The sequence below is a fragment of the Mastigoproctus giganteus genome, chromosome 7 (assembly GCF_048544385.1).
Source record: "Mastigoproctus giganteus isolate SK-2022 chromosome 7, ASM4854438v1, whole genome shotgun sequence".
Classification (NCBI taxonomy): Eukaryota; Metazoa; Arthropoda; class Arachnida; order Uropygi; family Thelyphonidae; genus Mastigoproctus; species Mastigoproctus giganteus.
Window position 1 is genome coordinate 81,652,656 of NC_143581.1, and position 20,522 is coordinate 81,673,177.

Genomic DNA, 20,522 nt, shown 5'->3' on the forward strand with positions numbered 1-20,522 from the left:
AGTATTTTAACTGAAATTTTTCTTATAGCTATAGGAATTTAGTTTCTTATGGAAGTGAAGCTGTTCCCTAGATACTAATACCTCTTTTAATATGAAAACTTGCATAATGCCTTTTCCATTCAGTAATTATTATCTGTTTTCAAAAACTTGTGATGCCTTTTCCATTTCATAAATTATTACAACAAATTTTAGGAGTATAGTTAACACAGACTGTGTTAACTATACTCCTAATAAAAGTATTTACGAATAACTGAGGTTCATATTTCAGTATTATTGGACTCGCATCTGGTGAGTACGGGCTTGGCACACCCAGGGTCCTGAGCTGGATATCATCATTCTTCTCTTTCTTGGTGATTCCCTTGTACCTCTCCCTCTCTCTCAGGGTAACTTGGAAATTTTTTTTTAGCTGATGCAGCATAAGCCTCAGACTTCCTTGCACTATATGGCTAGTAAAAATAACAATAATAATAATAATAACTCCAGTAAAAAACAACACTCGTGTTTATATATTATTAATCTCTCTACAAGTGAACAATTTTATTAGTTCTATGAGTAGCAAGACCCTCCCTCTCTATTAGATAAGGATGTGCAAATAAATTACATTTGTAAATATGTCATCCTATTTCTAGTTATTTTTAATGGTTATTTTATCTTTACAGATCTAAAATAAGGGAACATGTTGTACGTTGGCTTAGCTACAAAAGTTCGCCTGTAGTCAACCCTGCTCAACTTTACTGGAATATCTATAAGAATTATAATGATATGGCTGTTGTTCAGAAATATAGGGAAATGTCCAATCTTGTACCAAAATATTTACTTAGGTATGTGTAACTTTTGTGCATTTTGTTTGATATAAATAATCACTTGTACACTTCCGCTGCCCACAGCTTCACATATGATTAACCAGAGAAGAACTTTTCTTAATCATTAAGAAATAGTCAATAAAAAATTTAAAATATTCAATTAATAATAAGACACCTCAGTATGTATGTAAATTTAGTGTGTGTTGATAACCATTACAAAAGGTAACCATTTCTGTGAATGTAAAAAATTACCTTTTCTGTGAAATGCAAAAGATAACTTTGTAAATTAAGTAAATTATCAACAACTATAATTGGTACCCTATATACCAGCATTTGTCATGGTATTTCCAAGCCCACTCTACAATTCCATTATAAAGTCATGGAAAAGAGGTCCTGTGAAAGACAAGACCCCTTTTCTGTAACTTTTCCTTTTCCTCTTCTTTTTCCTGTCATAATGGAAGAGGGGGACTACTAGCCGATCCTCTTTTCCAATATGACAATTAAAATTGTTAAAATGTTTAGTTTAACTGTCTGTAAGAATTGTAATGACATGACTGTTGTACAAAATTTTAAAATTACAAAAGTTTTAGTTTACTTCTTGTCTTGGAAATTGTACAGCATTAAATCTCTGTAAAATATTATTATTTGATTTTTATTAGAAGTGGTTACTTTTACATGATTAACAGTTGTGATAAAAAAAAAAATTCATACCAAAAGATGTAGACATTTTTATGGAGCAACTGAAGATTGATCCATTTGTCTCCATTAAGGTATACTGTAATAATCCATAAATAAAAAATGGTATGAGTTTTGGTTATAGCATTATAAAATATGAGATACTTATTAGTGCATCCGAGGACAAGCTAAACTAATATAATGCAAGACCTTTAAATAAAATATATATGTAAAGGGTAAAATTATACAAGATTAAAACTACTCACTTTATTAAGCTTAAAGAAATTATTTTTAGAAAAGCACTTATACACCATTTATAACTTTTTTTTTTTTTTTTTTTTTTTTTTTCTTTCCCTATAATGCTGCCCTTGTCTGTTGAGATACTTTCATTCCAACTTTCTTATTAATTTTCCATTTAAAGTCATTGCCTGGAGATAGTCATTGTTGAGGTTCTTGAAGGTTTCCTTTGGTTCAATGGGTAATTACTTTGCATGGTTACACTTTGAATAAGATTGGACCACAGCCTTTCAACCAGATTTAGAAATTATTAAAATCAAGGGATATTGCTATATCCCTTGATATTTTAGGCACATTCATTTATACACTGAGTGATCACTGAGTTGTGACCACCTACGTAATACTGTATTGGATCACCATTCGATTGGATAACAGCTGCTATTCGCCTAGGCATTGACTCCACTAGATGTCTGAAGACATCCATAGGGATCTGTAGCCATGCTGCCTACATGGCTTTCCACAGTGCCAAAATAGATGACAGTTGCTTGTCCATACACCTCACTTCCTGTTCAGAAACATCCCACAAATGTTCAATTGGATTGAGGTCAGACAAATTTAGAGGCCAATAATGATGAGTGATATCTTCACTGTGTTCCTTGAACTACTTGCACACAGTGCAGGCCTGATTATATGGTGCATTATCACCTTGGAAAATTCCGTTTTGCTGGGAAAAAATGCAACACAACATGGTGCACATGGTCTCCCAAGAGCTGCCAGTAAACCTCACGAGTAGTGGAGTTGGAGGGTACACCTGGTGCTGCTTGACCTATAACACTAAGACCTCACCAGTGAAACAGTAGTCCTTTTGCACAGGGGGGGGTTCTAGTTCTTGCCAGAAAAACATGCTCTATATTAAGCAACCACCACCTGCCTGGATAGTGGGCACCAGGTATTTGTACTCATTTGACCAGCACACTCATTTCCAATCCTCCAGTGTCCAACCAGCATGCTGTTGACACCACAGCATTTGCCATCTACTGTGGAACCCCATATGTCTGAGTGTGTGGCGCATCTTCACTTGGGATATTGTTCTTACATTCCCCGTATTGTACTGCATTATGATGTCAGTTGCCGCACAATGAAATGCCATTGTCTGTACAATGCACTTCATGCTTCACTTACCACAAACATTCACCTTTTGTAATCCTTTACAGTTCTGTCAGTGGGAGTTGGTTTCACCCATTTAATACCATTCTTTGTACACCTTAACCACAGTGAACCATGAGCAGCTGACAAGATATGCCATTTCTGATGTGGAAGCACCCAACACATAAGCTCCCACAATCATGCCATTTTGAAACTCCATGATATCTCTACTACATCTCATAACTGCTACTTTATCACTGTGACTTACATGACCAGATGCAAATTACCACTACTCTAGCATATGAAGCTGTTCAGCTTTTTATAGTGCAAGCTATGTGGCCAGTTAATTATGGATGGGGTGGTCATAATTCAGTGATAATTGAGTCTATATGAATATGTGTCTATTGTCTTCACAATAAAGATGAAGTCCATTCATCTTCATGTAACAGCCAATTTCAAGTTTATAGATTTTCATGTAATTTTATATTTCAGCATTTTAAAAATATTTGTCAAGCCATTCCAAATTTCATTAAAATCTGACAGACAGAAATCTAGCAAGTATTATTTCTATTTCCATACAATGTGTATGTAAAAAAAAAAAAAAAAAAAAAGAAATGAAAAGAAAATCATACTTTATATGTGTTTGGTAGATTTAAACAGTCCATGCACACTTCATGTGTATTGTTATGTAAGACTCATGAATATATTGTTGCTGTTTAATAGATAAACATATATATAGGGCGCCTCCATAGCCAGGTGGGAAGGAGCAGCAGTGTGTAACACACGCTTCTTGATTAGACCGGGGTTCGAGCCCGTCACCACCAAATACGGAGGATGCGGAAAGGTCCGGGAATGACCACCGCATATTCTCGGAGAAATATGGCCTTAGTTGCTAATGCTCCTAAAAAAAATAAAATAAAATAACAATATATATATATATATAGATATATATATATACACACAGAAAGATAAAGAGATTTAAAAGTATATGGAAGAAGAGTAATAAATATCATAGCATTGTAATTAAACCGAGTTTAAAGAACTTAAAACCGTAGAATTTTATTGTGTTCTATAATGTTAAAATATTAATAATTAATTGATAAGGAGATAACTGTATTTACTTTTCATTTCTATTAATTATAGAGAAAGAAAAAAAAAAAAAAACTGAACAAGCTTAAATGTAATAGACTGCATACTTTAATTACTTGTACTTGTTTTTAGCTGTCTTTGCTTTTGATGATTGCGGATAACATGGGAGCCCAGCAGATGAAATCCTACTTTCTTTTATTTAATTGTATTCTGCTCTATCCTTTTTCCATTTTATTTTGAAAATCCATATGCTTTTGAAAGCACTAGCTGCAGAGGAAACAAGATGATCTCAGCAAGATTTGATGCACTTTCATAAGTGCTTCAAAATATAATTTCTTTCAATCTCAGTGTAGTGTATATTGAGTAGATATGCAAGGTATTTGTAAAAGCATTACTTCTGTAGAGAACGTTTTAAAAGTTTTCTGTCTCTAGTGATTTGAATAACATTGAAAAACTATTGAAACTTTTTTATTGTTTTATCATTTTATTATTTTTGATTATTTTTATTACTGCTATTTTTACTAATGTTGTTTTCTATTCCTATTTTATTAAATAGTTGGTTACTTTTCACTTATAGAAAAGCATTTGAACAGCTCAGTTCCTCACCTGAGGCATTCCTGACTTTACGGTCCAATTTTATAAAGTCACATGCAGTTATCTGCATATCCCATTGGATACTTGGCATTGGAGATCGACATTTAAGCAACTCTCTAATAAGCTTAAACTCTGGATATGAAATTGGCATTGACTTTGGCCTTGCATTTGGTTCCAGTACACAGGTAAGTTCATGGCATACTAACATAAATTGTGCATTACAAAACCAAACTAATTTTGGGTTATTTTATTCCCATGCATACAATTACCTGCTTGTAGGAAATATTAAAAACATTAAATATACTGATTACAGCAGAAATCTCTTTAGATTCAACACAGTTCTTTACATTCTGTCAAGATTTCAGTGGCCTACACGATATCATATATTAGTTGAACAGAATGAGTTAGGAAAGGTAGAATAGGTGTAATCACTGTAGAAAGTTTTATGCTAAATATCAAAATTCAAGTTGACAAGATTTTTTTCAAAAATGATGCGCTAAGACAGAAAAGCATAGCATGTATATAGTCTACTTTATTATATTAAATCAGTGGCATATCATCCTAATTTAATCATATATGATTAAATAACATTAATAAAATTATTAGCATTAGTTGAAACATATGATGCAAGAAAGCAAGCTTATAGAGCATCAGCCAAAAAAAAAAGACCCTTCCCATTTCACCCATCCGGTCATTCCAAATATTTGTCTAGTTCAACCTTAAATTTATAGCTATCACCTTCCACAACAGATGGAAGTCTGTACCAGCAATCAACTACCCACTGGCTAAAGGCAAACTTCTGCATGTCTATTCTACAACTGTCTTTCCTCAATTTGAAGCTATGTCCTCTCAGGTTCTTAATCTCAGCAAGTGGAAGTATCCCATCAGCATTGTGCCTGCTCAAACCATTCAAGGCCTTGTACACCTCAATCAGATCACCTCACAGGTGCCTAGTCTCCACATGCTGCAAATTACAGAATTTAAGCCTCTTCTAGTAAGAGAACCCCTCTGTTCCTCTCACCAATCTTGTTGCCCTTCTCTGTACTCATCCTAGCAACTCTACATCCTTCCTAAAATGATGCCTCCAGACCTGTACACAGTACTCAAGTTGTAGCCTGATTATACCTTATACAAAGGTATAATCACCTCCTTGTCTCTGCTAGCAAAATTCCTATATATCATTGACAAAACTCCATAACCTGCTCTGGCAGCCTGTCTGCACTCTCAGAAAACTTCATATCCGACTGAACAATTACTCGCAGGTCTCTTTCATTCTCCACCTCCCTGAGTGTAGTACCACACAGTTGGTATGTTTCTCTTGGTTAGTGCTACCCATATGCAGTACTTTGCATTTGTCAATATTAAACTTCAGTTGCCACTTCTCAGCCCATCTACCTAACTTTTCTAGATCCTCTTGTAGTAGCATACGGTCTTTACTATCATCAACAACCCTGCTAACCATTGTATCATCTGCAAACATGGACATTAAGCCTGATATATCTTCATCGATATCATTAATAAATACACAAAACAACAATGGGCCATCACCAAACACTGGGGGACTCCACTAATAACATTAGTTCACATAGAGCAGTGTCCATTTATTACAACTCTCTGCCGTCTTCCACTCAACAATCCCTTTATCCATTGCAGAAACTTGCCCTTAATGCCACACCACTCCAGCAGTCTTCCCTGTGCAACAATATCAAAAGATTTCCTGAAATCCAAGTATATGATATCAGAATTATTTTTTTCATCCAGTTCCTTTGTGACCACATCGTAGTAATGTAGCATCGTAGTTATAATAATAAAAAGTGGTAAAAATGCACAAATACAAATATAAAATACACCAATGAGCCAAAACATTATGACCACCTGCCTAATATGATGTTGGTCCTCCACATTAGGGCCGCCGTAGCCTAGTGGTCAGGCGTGCGGGTGCATAAGTACATGTGCCTTGAGTGACCGGGGTTCAAGCCTGTGACTGCTGAATACGGTGCTCTTTCTTGTATTCTGTCTATTTTGTTAACTCCTCTGACTGTTTGGTCGTCCCGGAGTATAAACAGAAAATTTATTTTTATTTACATGCAGCCAAAACAGCTCGTACCCAGCGAGAAATGGATGCTACAAGATTTCTAAGTGTGTCTTGTGGTATCTGGTACCAACATGTGATCAGCAGATCCTTTAACTACTGTAAGGTCTGTGGTTGAGATGCCACAGTTCGGAGTTGCTGTTCCAACACAAACCTCAGATGCTCGATGGGATTGATGTATGGGAAATTTGGAGGCTGAGGCAATACCTGGAATTCTTCCTCATGTTCCACAAACCAGTCTCAAACAATCCAGGCGGTGTGGCATGGTGCATTATCCTGTTGAAAGACAGCACTGCCAGAGGGGAAGACCGTTGCCATGAAAGGGTGTACCCGGTCAGCAATGATGTTTAGGTAAAGTGTTCATTGTCTAATGGCCTCAGGGGGTTTCCCCCATCTCCATGTTGTGTACTCTGTTTGTGAAACACAGAACGCTGTGAAGGCCAGAGATTTTAAAAAGTGTAAGGTTTATGTTGTATAGTGTCATGTTGTGTTGTTCCCCTGACCTTTTAGCTGTTGGGCCCCTAGTGGGCCCAAGTCTCAAGGTCTCAAGCTGGGCCCTGGAATTTGCAGCCACCATCAGGATGAGGTCATCAGCGAAGGCTTGTGAACAAACCTCCCAGAGGTCAAGGTGTAGAAATTCGTCCATCACCATGTTCCATAAGGTCAGCCCCAGGACTGAGCCCTGGGGGCAGCCATGGTGTATCCGTCTTGTGAGTTTCTGAAAAGGAGCATTTACTGTGATCACCACCCTATTTGAGAGGTAGCTCTTCATGATATTGAACAAATGGTCTGGTACATTTGCTTGCCTGAGTCTGCGGAGGATGCTCAGCCACCATAGGGTGTCGAACGCCCCCCGCAAAATCTATTTTAATCATCAGGAAGTATTTCCTGTCTGCTTGGCGGGCCTCAGTGAGCAGTGCCTGTAGAGCATCAACCGTGGAACGCCCCAGTCTGAAGCCATATTGGTTTGGTGATACTAGGTTTGCTTTCTCGTAGTGGCTTTGGATCCGTACATGGAGGAGATGCTTTAGGAGCTTGCTGCATATGGACAATAGGGCTATGGGCCTGTATGAACTTGGTAGATGCTGTGGTTTTGTCAGATTTTTAAGGATCAGTTTCATTTTTGCAACCTTCCAGTCATCCGGGAAGGTGCCAGTGTGTAGGCAGAGATTGAATAGGATCAACAACAGCTCAGGGGCAAGCTCCACAACCTTCTTCACATCTCAGGCTCAAACAAGCCGGACCCCAGACATTTTTTCCCTTTGATAAGAGCTGCAGTGGCTAGAAGTTCTTCCTGTGTGAACTGCGATTCAACTTGTCCAGTCCAATAGGTTTTGTTTTCTCTGCAGATCTCATGCTGCTTGGTTGTTGTTGGATTAATGTTTGGATGAAAAATGTTGTTTAAGATATTTGGACTGAGTCCCTCCAGGTGGTGGTTAGGTTTCCCTGTGGGATTTCTCTAGCGGTGTTCACTTCCCCCCTGGGGAGTTTGTTTGTGGTGATTTTGTACACCAACCCCAGGGATCCGAATTTCCCATGTAAGAGACAAGTCGCTCCCAGGATTGCTTCTTTGATTTCTTTGATGTTTAGGTAGGTGATAGGCATCAGAGTGCCCAGCACATGAATGACAGGACTCAGGATATCCAAGCAGAACATCACCCAAAGCATGACACCGCCGCCATTGGCTTGTTTTCGTCCCATGGTGCATCCAGGTGCCATCACTTCCCCAGGTAAACGAAGCACATGTACCCGGCCGTCCACATGGTGCAACAGGAAACGTGATTCGTCGGACCAGATGACCTTCATCCAATCACTCAAGGTACAGTTTCGATGCTTGCGTCCCCATTGTAGATGCTGTCGCCGGTGAACTGTGGTTAGCATGGGCACTCGGAGTGGCTGCAGCTACACAGCCCCATTTTCGTCAGAGTTCGATATACTGTGTGCTGTGACACATTACTCCCATCACCAGCATTACAATTACTGGCGAGTTGTGCCACAGTCGCCCTGCTGTTGCCATGTACCATCCAGGAGAGCCTTCACTCACCTCGCGCATCGATGAGCCATGGTCGTCCAACACCTCGCAGATGGTTTGTGGGTCTCCCCTCCTCACACTTTTGGTAGGTACTAACCATGGCTGACCGTGAGCACCCCACCAGCCATGCCGTTTCAGATATGCTCTGACCCAGTCATCTGGGCATTGCAATTTGGCTTTTGTCAAACTCGCTTAAGTCTGCTGCCTTTCTCATCTGAAGAACAAGAGTAACACTAATTAACGGAGCTCAGTATCAGGTGTTTTTTGTACCATGTCCCGACTCGCACACGTGCCATAGTTCACCTGCAGTTGCTTCGATTTGCATAATGACTTGCTGAACATAATGTTTTGGCATATCAGTGTATAAATAGTCAAAAGCAAATAAAAGTAAATTGAAACGAAAAAGTAAATACAAGTCCCTGTTGTCTTCACCATGTTCCTCCATCCATCTGAGGTCTACTCATTGAAAGCTTTCTAGAGGTACAAAATCTCTTCATATTAAATATTGGTGCACACACTCTTGTACAGCTCCCAGTTGGACATATCTCAGCAATAAAGCTCTCAATTTGTTCACCAGTACTGGTCCCGACCATAGAGTGGTATGTTATAAATGATCCCATGGGCAGTGATCACTTCCCAATCGTATGCAACATTTTGATAGCACAGACTCCTTTAGCTCAACCCTGCAGGAAATGGGAATTTTTCTAAGCATACTGGGCAAAATTTCAGTCATCAATCTCCCTCGATAAGAAAAAAATCTGCCTCCAGCCTATTGATAATGCAACGGACTGCATCAGGTTGCATCTTGTAAATGTGGCCAAAGACACAATACCACTATCAAATCCCTTGGGCCAAAAGCATTATAATTATTGGTGGAATGAAGAATTCACCAAAGCAAAGAAAGCAAAAAATAAAGCCTGGAATTTGTTTCAGCAAAGTCCAACTACAGCCAATCTCATTAATTATAAGAAGTTAAGGACAAAAGCACATTTCATACAAAGGCAAGCTAAATAATAATCCTGGATCCGTTCTAAAAGCATTCTATTAACTTTCAAGCCGCCCTCCTTCTTCCATATAACAAACCTTTGCAATATTCTGAATATTTCCATGCGATTAGAACAGCCCACAATGGTGCTGCTGGGCCATATGTTATCCATTATATCATGCTACATCTTGATGACAAAGCTTTGCACCTACTCCTGGTTTTTTACACTCATATTTTTTTATAAAATGCTTTTCCAGCTCCTTGGCATCACTCTACTGTTTGGCATTCCTAAAGTCTGAAAAATGTCCAACTAACCCTCATAGCTAATAGACCAATATCTCTCTCAAGCTACCTCAGCAAAATCCTTGAAAAAATTGTCCACAGAAGACTCGTCTGGATCATTGAGTCAGAACATCTAATGAGCCATAGTCAATATGGCTTTCATCAAAACAGACCATGCTTGGATCTTATGGTAAAGGCTGAATTTGCCATTCGTAATGCTTTCGTTATATATAAAAAGAAGGCAGATTATGAGAAATCGTTGGCAAAAGATGCTAAGAAAAACAGCAAGGATTTCTTTACTTAAATAAACTCTAAAAGGAAAGGGATGAATCTGATTGGTCCACTTGATATCAATGGTTCGACTGTTGATGATCCTGCTCAGATAGCAAACAAACTGAATGAGTATTTTGCATCTACATTCACACATGAGGAGTTATTAAGGTTTGAAAATGGCAGAAGGTTATCAAATTGTAGCAGGGTGCTTAATAATTTTGTAATAACTGAGAGCAAAGTGGAGGAGAAATTGTTGAAGTTAAACATAAGAAAGGCACCTGGGGTGGATGGGATCTATCCAGTTATATTAAAGGAGGCGGCAAAGCAACTAAGCAAACCCTTAGCCATAATTATGAGACCATCCTTGGACTCAGGGGAGGTCCCCACGGACTGGAGATGTGCAAATGTATCCCCAATTCACAAAGGGGGGATCGAAGGGTGACACAAGGTATTTTCCCTTCTGCTTGGAAATATGCTGATATCCTGAGAGTTCCTAAAAAGGGCGACAAATCCCTCCCATCTATTATCATCCCATTGCACTTACTTCTACTATTTCTAAAGTAATGAAGTAATCAATTAACTGCCAACTCTTAAACCATCTAGAAACCTTCCATCTGATGAATGCTTGCCGGTATGGATTTCTTCAGTATCAATCCACTGGTGATATTCTGGCTTATATTACTGTCTATAGACAAATTCATTGGAAAAGTTTGGTGAAACTCGAGCAGTTGCTCTTAACATTTCAAAGGCTTTTGATCATGTTTGGCATAAATGTCTTCTAAATAAGCTTCCATCTAATGGTTTGTTTTTTGTAATTGGGTATCCAGTTTTCTCTCTGACTGCTTGCTGTGGATGATGGTCTTCTTACTTCTCTACTAATGCTGGTATTCCCCAAGGTTTGGTTCTTTGTATATTAATGACATTCTTCTGTTGACCAGAATTCCTACCCATTGTTTTGCTGATGATAGTACATTGTATTCCACCTTCCAGTTTGAGAAACCTTGCCCTGCACAAACAGCTTCAACTTCTCGAATATCCACTATCAGTTCCTTATGTGCTGATCTCCAAGTAATTCTTCAGTGGGGTAAAGATAGCTTAGTTGATTTCAATCCCTCTAAAACTCAGTCCTGTCTTATATCTCTCAAAAAGATTTCTTCTGCTCCTATAAATATTTTCAATGACACTCTAATTTCTAAGCAAGAACATATATCTCTATTGGGGATTACCCTGACTTGTTCTCAGGGTAATCCCCAATAGAGATATACGATCTCTAATCTCTCTTGGCATAAGCGCATTACAAATACTGCTTCTTCTGCATCTAAAAAATTGGGTTTTTTTTCTTTTTCTGTCAGCATTATTTTTCTTCCAAGCAGCTGTTCACTCTGTATAAATTGCAAATCTGCCCTGCCATGGAATATTGTTCCCACATATGGGATGGTGTCCCCAAAACCTCTTTCAGGCTTCTAAATTCCATTCAAAAGAGGACAGTTAGGTTAATTAATGACTCATCTCTAACAGAGTCCATCCACTCACAGACGTTCTGCCTCTGCTGCATGCCTTTTCTGTAGATGCTTCCATGGGCACTGTTCTTCTGAATTCGCTTCTATAATTCCTGCTCTCTTCCAAAGCAGTACAAACATATGCTACAACCAGTCAATGCCCTTTTACTGTCCAACTTCAAACTCACAGAACCAACTTTTCTGCTTCTTCATTTATTCATTCAACTTCAGGTTTCTGGAACTTCCTTCATATGTATTTCCTTAAAATTGTAATCAACTAAAGTTCAAATCTAATATCAACAAGTATCTTTTTTCATCTTCTCAACTTTCAACCCATATATGGTACTAAGTACTATAGGTTCTGATACCTCTCATGTTATTATTATTATTATTAGTCATATGGTGCAAGGAAGCTTGAGGCTTTTGCTGGACCAGCCAAAAAAAAAATTTCTGAGTTACCCTGAGAGAGAAAGAGAGAACAAGAACCAGAAGTAGAAGGGAATTGCCAAGAAAGAAAAGAATTGTGATATCCATCTCAAGACCCTGGTTGTGCCAGGCCCATACTCATTAGTGAGTATGGACTTGAGCATGAGCTTCTGAGATTTGTGGTTTTTCATTAAAAAACAAGTTGTAAAGCAATTGAAAAGTTTGCAGGAGCACATCCTGAAGTTTTTGAACAAATAAAGGAGTGATGCCATTGAGGGCAGGAGCAGAGTGAGGTTTCTTGTTTATATGTCATGCTCTGAGATATAGATATAATTCAGCATGGAATTAGTATATTCACTGAGATTAGGATAACCCTCATTCATTTTTGGATTATAATTTGAAGAGGTATAACTAGTTTTATAGAACTCTGCAATTAAGTCAGGTTAGCTCTTTGTAGAACTCTGATAAAATGGTAGGTATTTGGGTGTAGCTTTCATGTTTCAGAAAGGTTTGAGACTATCACTTTTCATCAGATTATATTGAATTGAGTTCACATAAAGTGCAAGAAGTGAATGGATTAGACGTTTATGGTCCCTGTGGACCACAGTGTAAGCATCATAATTAATTGTACCTTTTGATTTGACATAAATTTTGTTTAGAGCATGTTACCTTTTCACAAATGTAATAGCTTATATATTGAACCAAGATGGAAATTTAGCCAGTCTGCAGTGATTTAAAGGAATTAATTTTTTCAAATGACAGAAACAATGAAATCTTCAAGGCATTGAACAGCAGCATGGACATTATTCTCTTCACTGTTTGTGGACATAATGGCCGCTTCCATAGCCAGGTGGTCAGGAGCAGCAGTGTGGAGCACACGCTTCTTGATTAGACCGGGATTCGAGCCCGTGACCACTAAATACGGAGGATGCGAAAAGGTCAGGGTATGGCCACCGCATATACCCGGAGCAATATGGCCTTAGTTGCTAATGCTCCTAAAAACAAAATAAACCACAAATAAACATGGACATAGTGGCATGGTGTTTGGGGTAAGGTGCCACTGGTAGTTCCCCACATCTGTGCCAAAAGTATTCTTGTGAAGAAATACAGTGCTCTGTAAAAGCCAGAATTGAGTGTACAGTTGTGCCCCTGTATCCACTGATTCAGTTACCCGTACTAACCACGGAAAAAAAACGAAAAAGCTTAACATATACTACCCATGTGCCCAATACAATACTTCCCTTTATTTTTTATGATGTCGTGCATGGTTTGGTCAACATGATATTGCCACGGGGATGTCTTTATGTGTTCGCAATGCAAAGAGTGTAACGAAATCAGGTGACAACTCAGCGTTGTTATGGGCCTATATGAGAGCTTCAAGGACAGGGTGGATGCCCTCGAAGAATCTAAATTGAGGGGCCCATCAAACTTTCAGCTGCCCACATCAATGCCAGAGCTTGCACTTGGTCATCACGCAACACAGCGGCAACGCCCAAGGCAGAATGCGCTGGTCCCACAGGAACTAGTAGTTGTTGGTGACTCTATTGTCAGGGAAACGGGGAACATGCTTTGTAAAAAGGATAGGTGGAACAGGACCAGGGTATGTCTGCCAGGGGCACAGGTTGATGACGTTGTAGAGCAGATATCATCTTTTAAGGGCACAAAAGGTGATATACTTGTACACATTGGCACTAATGATATTAAGAGTAGGAGACTGGCAGAATTACTTAACAAGTACAGGTCACTGTTGAAAAAAAGCCGTGAATTAGGGTTGAATTTGAAAGTGTCTGCAATTCTGCCCAGACGCAATAGGAGGGAGTACATGATGAGAGCCTTATCAAACAATTCGGTCATGGAGGGGATGTTCAAGGCTCAAGGGGTAGAATTTTTTTCAGCGTGGTCTGTGCTTGTTAACAGGAGAGACTCCTTCTACAGGGATGGGATACACTTAAATAGAAAGGGTGCAAGAATATTTGCTGATGCCATCGAGGCAGTGTTAGGTGGGTCGGAAAACTGCTAGCTTGTGGGGATACAAGGACTAATAGATTAACAGTAGCCACTGGCAGAGGTGAAAGTGATTCTTACACTGCTTCTATTGGAATGAGCAGAAGTCTGGAAAACAAGATGCATGATATTTCAGAGATTGCTGGGAGTCATTGTGGTACAAGTAAACACATAGGTTGTGTTAGGGTAGCTAAGAATAGGAACAGGCGCATGTATACTTGCATGTACACCAATGTTAGGAGTTTGGTAAATAAATTTGATGAATTTGAGGTATTGCTCAAAGCATCAAAGGTGGATATTGTTGAGATATCAGAGACGTGGTGTCACACAGATATAGGAATGCAGAACTGGAATTTGGGGAGTACAACATCTACAGAAAGGATAGACGGGATAGGAAGGGAGGAGGGGTTATGCTATTAGATAAGAAACACATAAAATCCAAGGAAGTGAAACCAGTCAACATTGCTGGACAGTGCAGTGTCGAATCAGTTTGGTGTGCCATAAGCATTGTGAGATCAAAATTGAGAGTAGGAGTGTGCTATAGGCCTAATGACTCTGATGAGTATAATAACAAACTGTACAGGGAAATAGAGTGGGCCAGTAAATCAGAGAGTCTTATAATGGGGGATTTTAATTTCCCAGATATTGACTGGAATTTGTGGGTTGGTCACTGACACACTAGCAAGAAGGAAGGGGATGAATCAGATTGGACCACTTGATATCGATGGTTCAACTGTTGATAATCCTGCTCAGGTAGCTAACAAACTAAATGAATATTTTGCATCGACATTCACACTTGAGGAGTTATTCAGCGAGAGGAATGCCAGGGGTGTACTCAACTCTGTCAGTAAGCTAGATAATCTTGTAATAACTGAGAGTAAAGTGGGAAAGAAATTGTTGAAGATAAACACAAGAAAGGCACTTGGGGTGGATGGGAATCTATCCAGTTATATTAAAGGAGGCAGCAAAGGAAGTAAGCAAACCATTAGCCATTATTATGGGGAGGTACCCATAGACTGGAGATGTGCAGATGTGACCCCAATTCACAAAGGAGGACAAAGGCTGACACAAGTAATTATAGAAGTGTGAGTTTAACTTCTGTTCCAGGAAAATTAATGGAGGCACTGGTAAAAGAAGCACTGCAGGATCATCTAGACAAGACTTCAGTTATAGCTTGGACACAGCATGGTTTTGTTAAGGGGAAGTCTTGCCTGACCAATTTGATTGGATACTATGATGCCATCACAAAAGAACTGGATGCAGGGAATAACTTTGATATTATGTACATTATATAATTGGAGCAGTGTGGCATTGGAGGCAAATTGCTGCAATGGATAAAGGGGTGGTTGAGGAAAGGTCATTCTGACCTTATATGAGGGGAGGAAGACAGAGAGTGGTAATCAATGGACACTGCTCATCGTAGACTAATGTTATTAGTGGAGTCCCTCAGGGTTCAGTGTTGGGTCCATTATTATTTTCTATATTTATAAATAATATTGATGATGGTATATCAAGCTTAATGTCCAAGTTTGCAGACGATACAAAGGTTGGCAGGGTTGTTAAGGACACTACTGACGCTATGCTGCTGCAACAGTTTCTGGGAAGGTTGAGCAGATGGGCTGAGAGGTGGCAAATGAAGTTTAACTTTGACAAATGTAAAGTATTACATATGGGAAACAGCAACCTCAGAGCAATATATCAACTCTGTGGTACTACACTGACAGTGGTAGAGAATGAAAAGGACCTGAGGGTAACTGTGCAGGCAGATATGAAGTTCTCTGAGCAGTGCAGATGGGCTGCAAGAGTAGCCCGTCTTGGATAATCAATAAGGAGGTGATTATCTCCTTGTATAAGGCAATGATCAGGCCACACCTGGAGTACTGTATACAGGGCTGGAGGCCTCATTTCAAGAAGGATGTAGAGCTACTGGTATGAGTACAGAGAAGGGCAACAAGATTAGTGAATGGAACAAAGGGTTGCTCTTACGAAGAAAGGCTTAAGTTTTGCAAATTACAGTGTCTGGAGACTAGGCACCGGCAAGGTGATCTGATAGAGGTGTATAAAGCTTTGAATGGTTTGAGCATGCTCAATGCTGATGGGATTCTTCCTCTTGCTCAGAATAATCACCTGAGAGGGCATAAATTCAAATTGAGGAAAGACAGATGTAGGATAGATGTGCGGAAATTTGCCTTTCGCCAGCGTGTAGTTGGTTGGTGGAACAGACTTCCATCCCTTGTTGTGGAAGTTGATAGCTTAAATAAATTTAAGGCTCCGCTGGACAGGTATTTCGAACGAATGGAGGGATGAAATGGAAGTTTTTTTTTTTTTTTTGGCTGATAAGCTTGCATAAGCTTGCTTTCTTGCATCATATGCCTTTACTAATGCTAATGATGGTCGTCATGTGAATAGGAACAAATAACTGATGGTCGTCATATGTAAATAGGAACAAGTAACTGATGGTCGTCATGTGAATTCTTCTACAAAATATCATATAATAGGGTCATTTTGACATTATTCAATGAAGTCTGTTTTTTAATAAATTCAAGAAAAAAAATTGTCTTGGAAAAAATCATTGTAAGTTACTTCTGAGTGAACAGATTGATTTTAAAGTATTAAATGGAAAATGGGAAAAAAAAAAAAAATGTCATGTACATGTTATGCTCATATGTGAGGACATATATAAAATATTAATTTTCAATGTTTATTTATAATTTTTGGTATGTCATGTTAATAATTTTTTTAGAAAATAATATAATAACAGTTGAATATAATTATAAATATAGAATCAAGTGAGTTCTGGACTCTGGAATTTTCTCACTTATATTTACCTAAAAATACTTTGATAATTTTATTTTCTTTGCTTTCAAAGTTTCTTCCAGTTCCTGAATTAATACCATTTAGATTAACACCCCAATTTCTAAACCTGATGCTTCCTCACAAAGTGAAAGGTCTTTTACAAGCAACAATGTTCTATGCACTGAATGCACTCCGCACAAATTATGATCTTCTCTTGAATGTTATGGATGTTTTTATTAAGGAACCAACTGTTGACTGGCAGGTGAGTGCAACTGTTTTTGATATTTAATCAGTTTTTTGTAAATTACATGTCAAATAAATTGATTGTCAGAAAAGTCTTGTAAGTCTTCAGTTTCCTTTCAAAGATTTTTTTTTTTTAATTTGATAGTGCAATATAATCTCACAATAACAAATGCCAATGTAAAGAACTTATCAGTTTTTAACAGACTCTTTAGAAAGTCCCTAAAAAAAAAAAATTTCAGAACAAGGAATTTCATAATAACAAATGTTTCAATTTAAAAAATACAAAACAAAAGTCTAGGAGTTGAGCAGTGCTGCAACGTTAGGCTTCACTGCAGGAAAGTGTACATAGTTTTGCTATTATTGTCATCTTCTGACTCGTGTAATATTCACTTTTCTTATTAAGATAACATTAAAACCAAAAGTAATGTCTACCTTAAATATCCGAAACTGAAAGTAAAACTATAATAAATTAATTTTCACAGAATATAGAGTGATCCTATTAGATATAACTAACCCAATTCTCCCCTGCCCCCCACATCTAAAGTGTCTTTACTTCAGTTTGTCAATTTTACTGTCTCTCATGACTTTTGAATGTTCATCTAATTAATCACTCGTTATATTTAAATATGAATATGCTAAAATCTCTATGATGAAAATAGAAGATATTGCTTTTATGAATGCATATGTTAATAGATCCCCATCTGAATGTATTAGTATTAATAGTGGCAAATGATGCATGAAAGCAATTTTGTACAGTATCAGAAAAAAAAAAAAAAAAAACACTTCCCATATCACCTATTTATGTAGAGTTCTTCTTAGTTTTTTTTATTTCTCCCTTGAATTTATTCAAACTGCCCACTTCAACACTGGATGGAAATTTATTCCAAAATTAACTACCCGCTGTCTGCAGACAAATTTCTACACATCTATCCTACAACCATCCTAAGTTTGAATTGCTCCCTCATCATAGTCTGAGCAACAGGAAGGGTTCCATTGGCATTCAGCTTACTCAGCCCATTCAGAGCCTTAAACACCTTGTTCAGATCTCCTTGCAGGTATCTAATACTTCATACACTGAAATTTGCAGAACTGAAATCTTTTCAGGTGAGAGCACCCATTTGTTTCTCCTACTAATCTTGTTGATGTTCTCTGCACCCCATCTAAATGATCCACCTCTTATAAATGAGGCTTCCAGACTTGTATAAAATACTCATGATGTGGCATAATCATTGCTTTATGCAATGAAATATTCCTGTATATCATTGATGTTTGTTTGTTATTTGGTTTTTAAGAGCATTAGCAACTAAGGCCATATTGCTCCGGGAATATGCGGTGGTCATTCCTTGACCTTTCCGCTTTCTCCGTATTTGGTGGTGACGGGCTCGAACCCCGGTCTAATCAAGAAGCGGTATATCATTGACAAAACCCTATCGGCTGTTCAGGTAGCCCATCTGCACTGCTCAGAAAACTTCATATCTGTACAATTATCCCCAGGTCTTTTTCATTTTCCACTGCTCATAGAGTTGGAATGTTACTCTGGGATTACTGCTACCTAATATGAAGTTTTGCATTTGTCAATGTTAAACTTCAACTGCCATTTCTCAGCCAATTTTTCTAGATTTTTCTAGGCTTAATTTTTCTAGAAATTTTTGCTGCATCTTGCCTTGATTACCGTGATGAATATACCAAACAACTATACAGAGAAATAGTGCTCCAGCAAATCAGAGTCTCATAATGGGGGATTTTAACCAGGGCCATGCAAAGGTACTTGGAGGCCCAGATGCAAAAGGGGTTAAGGGACTTACCTATTTATTTTGAGACTTTGATGGCCCCCCATAGATAGATCGGTGACCCTGGTGCCGCACATCCAACCCCCCCCCCATTTGCATGGCCCTGATTTTAACTTTCTACATGTTGACTGGAGTTTGTGAGTTGTTGGTCACTCACACACTAGCAAGACTTTTGTAGATTTCTTGGATAACTGTTTTTTAATGCAGCATGTTAGAGAAGCGAGGGGAAGAAGCAATATTCTTAATCTCATTATCAGCAGTGGTTTTTCATGCATTAAGAGATAAAATGCAGGTAAATGACCTACTGGGTTTCAGAAATCACAGCATACTAATGTGGAATTTAATTAAAGACATAACTATTGTCAAGGGTAAAGGGAAAATTTTTTTCTTTCATAAGGGTGACTGCAGTTCTCAGGCAGTTTTTAAACTGTATGCAGTGGGATCAACAGCAAATTCTAAATGGGAAGTATTTGGGGAAGTAATCAAAGAATAGATGTAATCAAATAATCTACTAGGCTTTTCATATCAACAAAGATAAACTTTTCAAGGCTTAGACCTAAATGGATGTCAGATGAACTATTAAGACACGTGACAGAAGAAAAATGCATGGGATGCATATAAATCATCAGATGATAGAGAAGCTTATGATAGATATAAATTAGTCTGTAGTCAAGTAACAAAGGAGATTAGCATTAGTAGAAGCGTATTATGCAAGAAAGCGAGCTTATACAGCATCAGCCAAAAAAAAAAAAAAAAAAAAAAAAAAAAAAGAACCTTCCCATTTCACACATCCATTTGCTCCAAATGTTTGTCTATTTCTGCCTTGAATTTATTTAATCTGTCAACTTCTACAATAACAGATGGAAGTTTGTTCCAACAATCAACCACCCGCTGGCTAAAGGCAAATTTCCACACATCTATTCTACAACTGTCTTTCCTCAATTTGAATTTATGTCCCTTCAGGCAATTAATCTGGGCAAGAGAAAGAATCCCATCAGCATTGAGCTGGCTCAAATCATTCAAGGCCTTATACACCTCAATCAGATCACCTTGCAGGTGCCTTGTCTCCAGACACTGTAATTTACAATACTTAAGCTTTTCTTTGTAAGAGCAATCCTTTGTTCCATTCACTAATCTTGTAGCCCTTATCTGTACTCATTCCAGCAGCTCTACACGCATCTTAAAATGAGACCTCCAGCCCTGTATACAGTACTCAAGGCATGGCCCTACCATTGCCTTATACAAAGGGGATAATCACCTGATTGTCCTTGCTAGAAAAATTCCTGTATATCATTGACAAGACACCATGAGATGCTCTTGCAGACCATCTGTACTGCTTAGAAAACTTCATATCTGATTCTACAATTACCCACAGGTCCTTTTCATTCTCTACCACCCTCACTGTAGTAGTAGTGGCATGTGATGCAATAAAGCAAGTGTATGAGCTTATGCAGCATCAGCCAAAAAAAAAAAAACACACCATTTCCTCCAAATGCCTGTCCAATTCCTCCTTAAATTTATTTAACCTATCAACTTCCACAACAACAGATGGAAGT

General features: G+C 38.2%; 1 protein-coding gene across 1 annotated transcript in view; it reads left to right on the forward strand.

Annotated features, from left to right (window-relative positions):
- Positions 1–20,522, forward strand: part of LOC150083031 (DNA-dependent protein kinase catalytic subunit-like) — a 156,783-nt gene that overhangs the window by 39,946 nt on the left and 96,315 nt on the right. Inside the window, exons 5-7 of the mRNA XM_090378364.1 lie at positions 660–821; positions 4,528–4,729; positions 17,007–17,195. Coding sequence (XP_090234490.1) covers positions 660–821; positions 4,528–4,729; positions 17,007–17,195 — 553 coding nt within the window. The remainder of the gene's footprint in view (positions 1–659; positions 822–4,527; positions 4,730–17,006; positions 17,196–20,522) is intronic.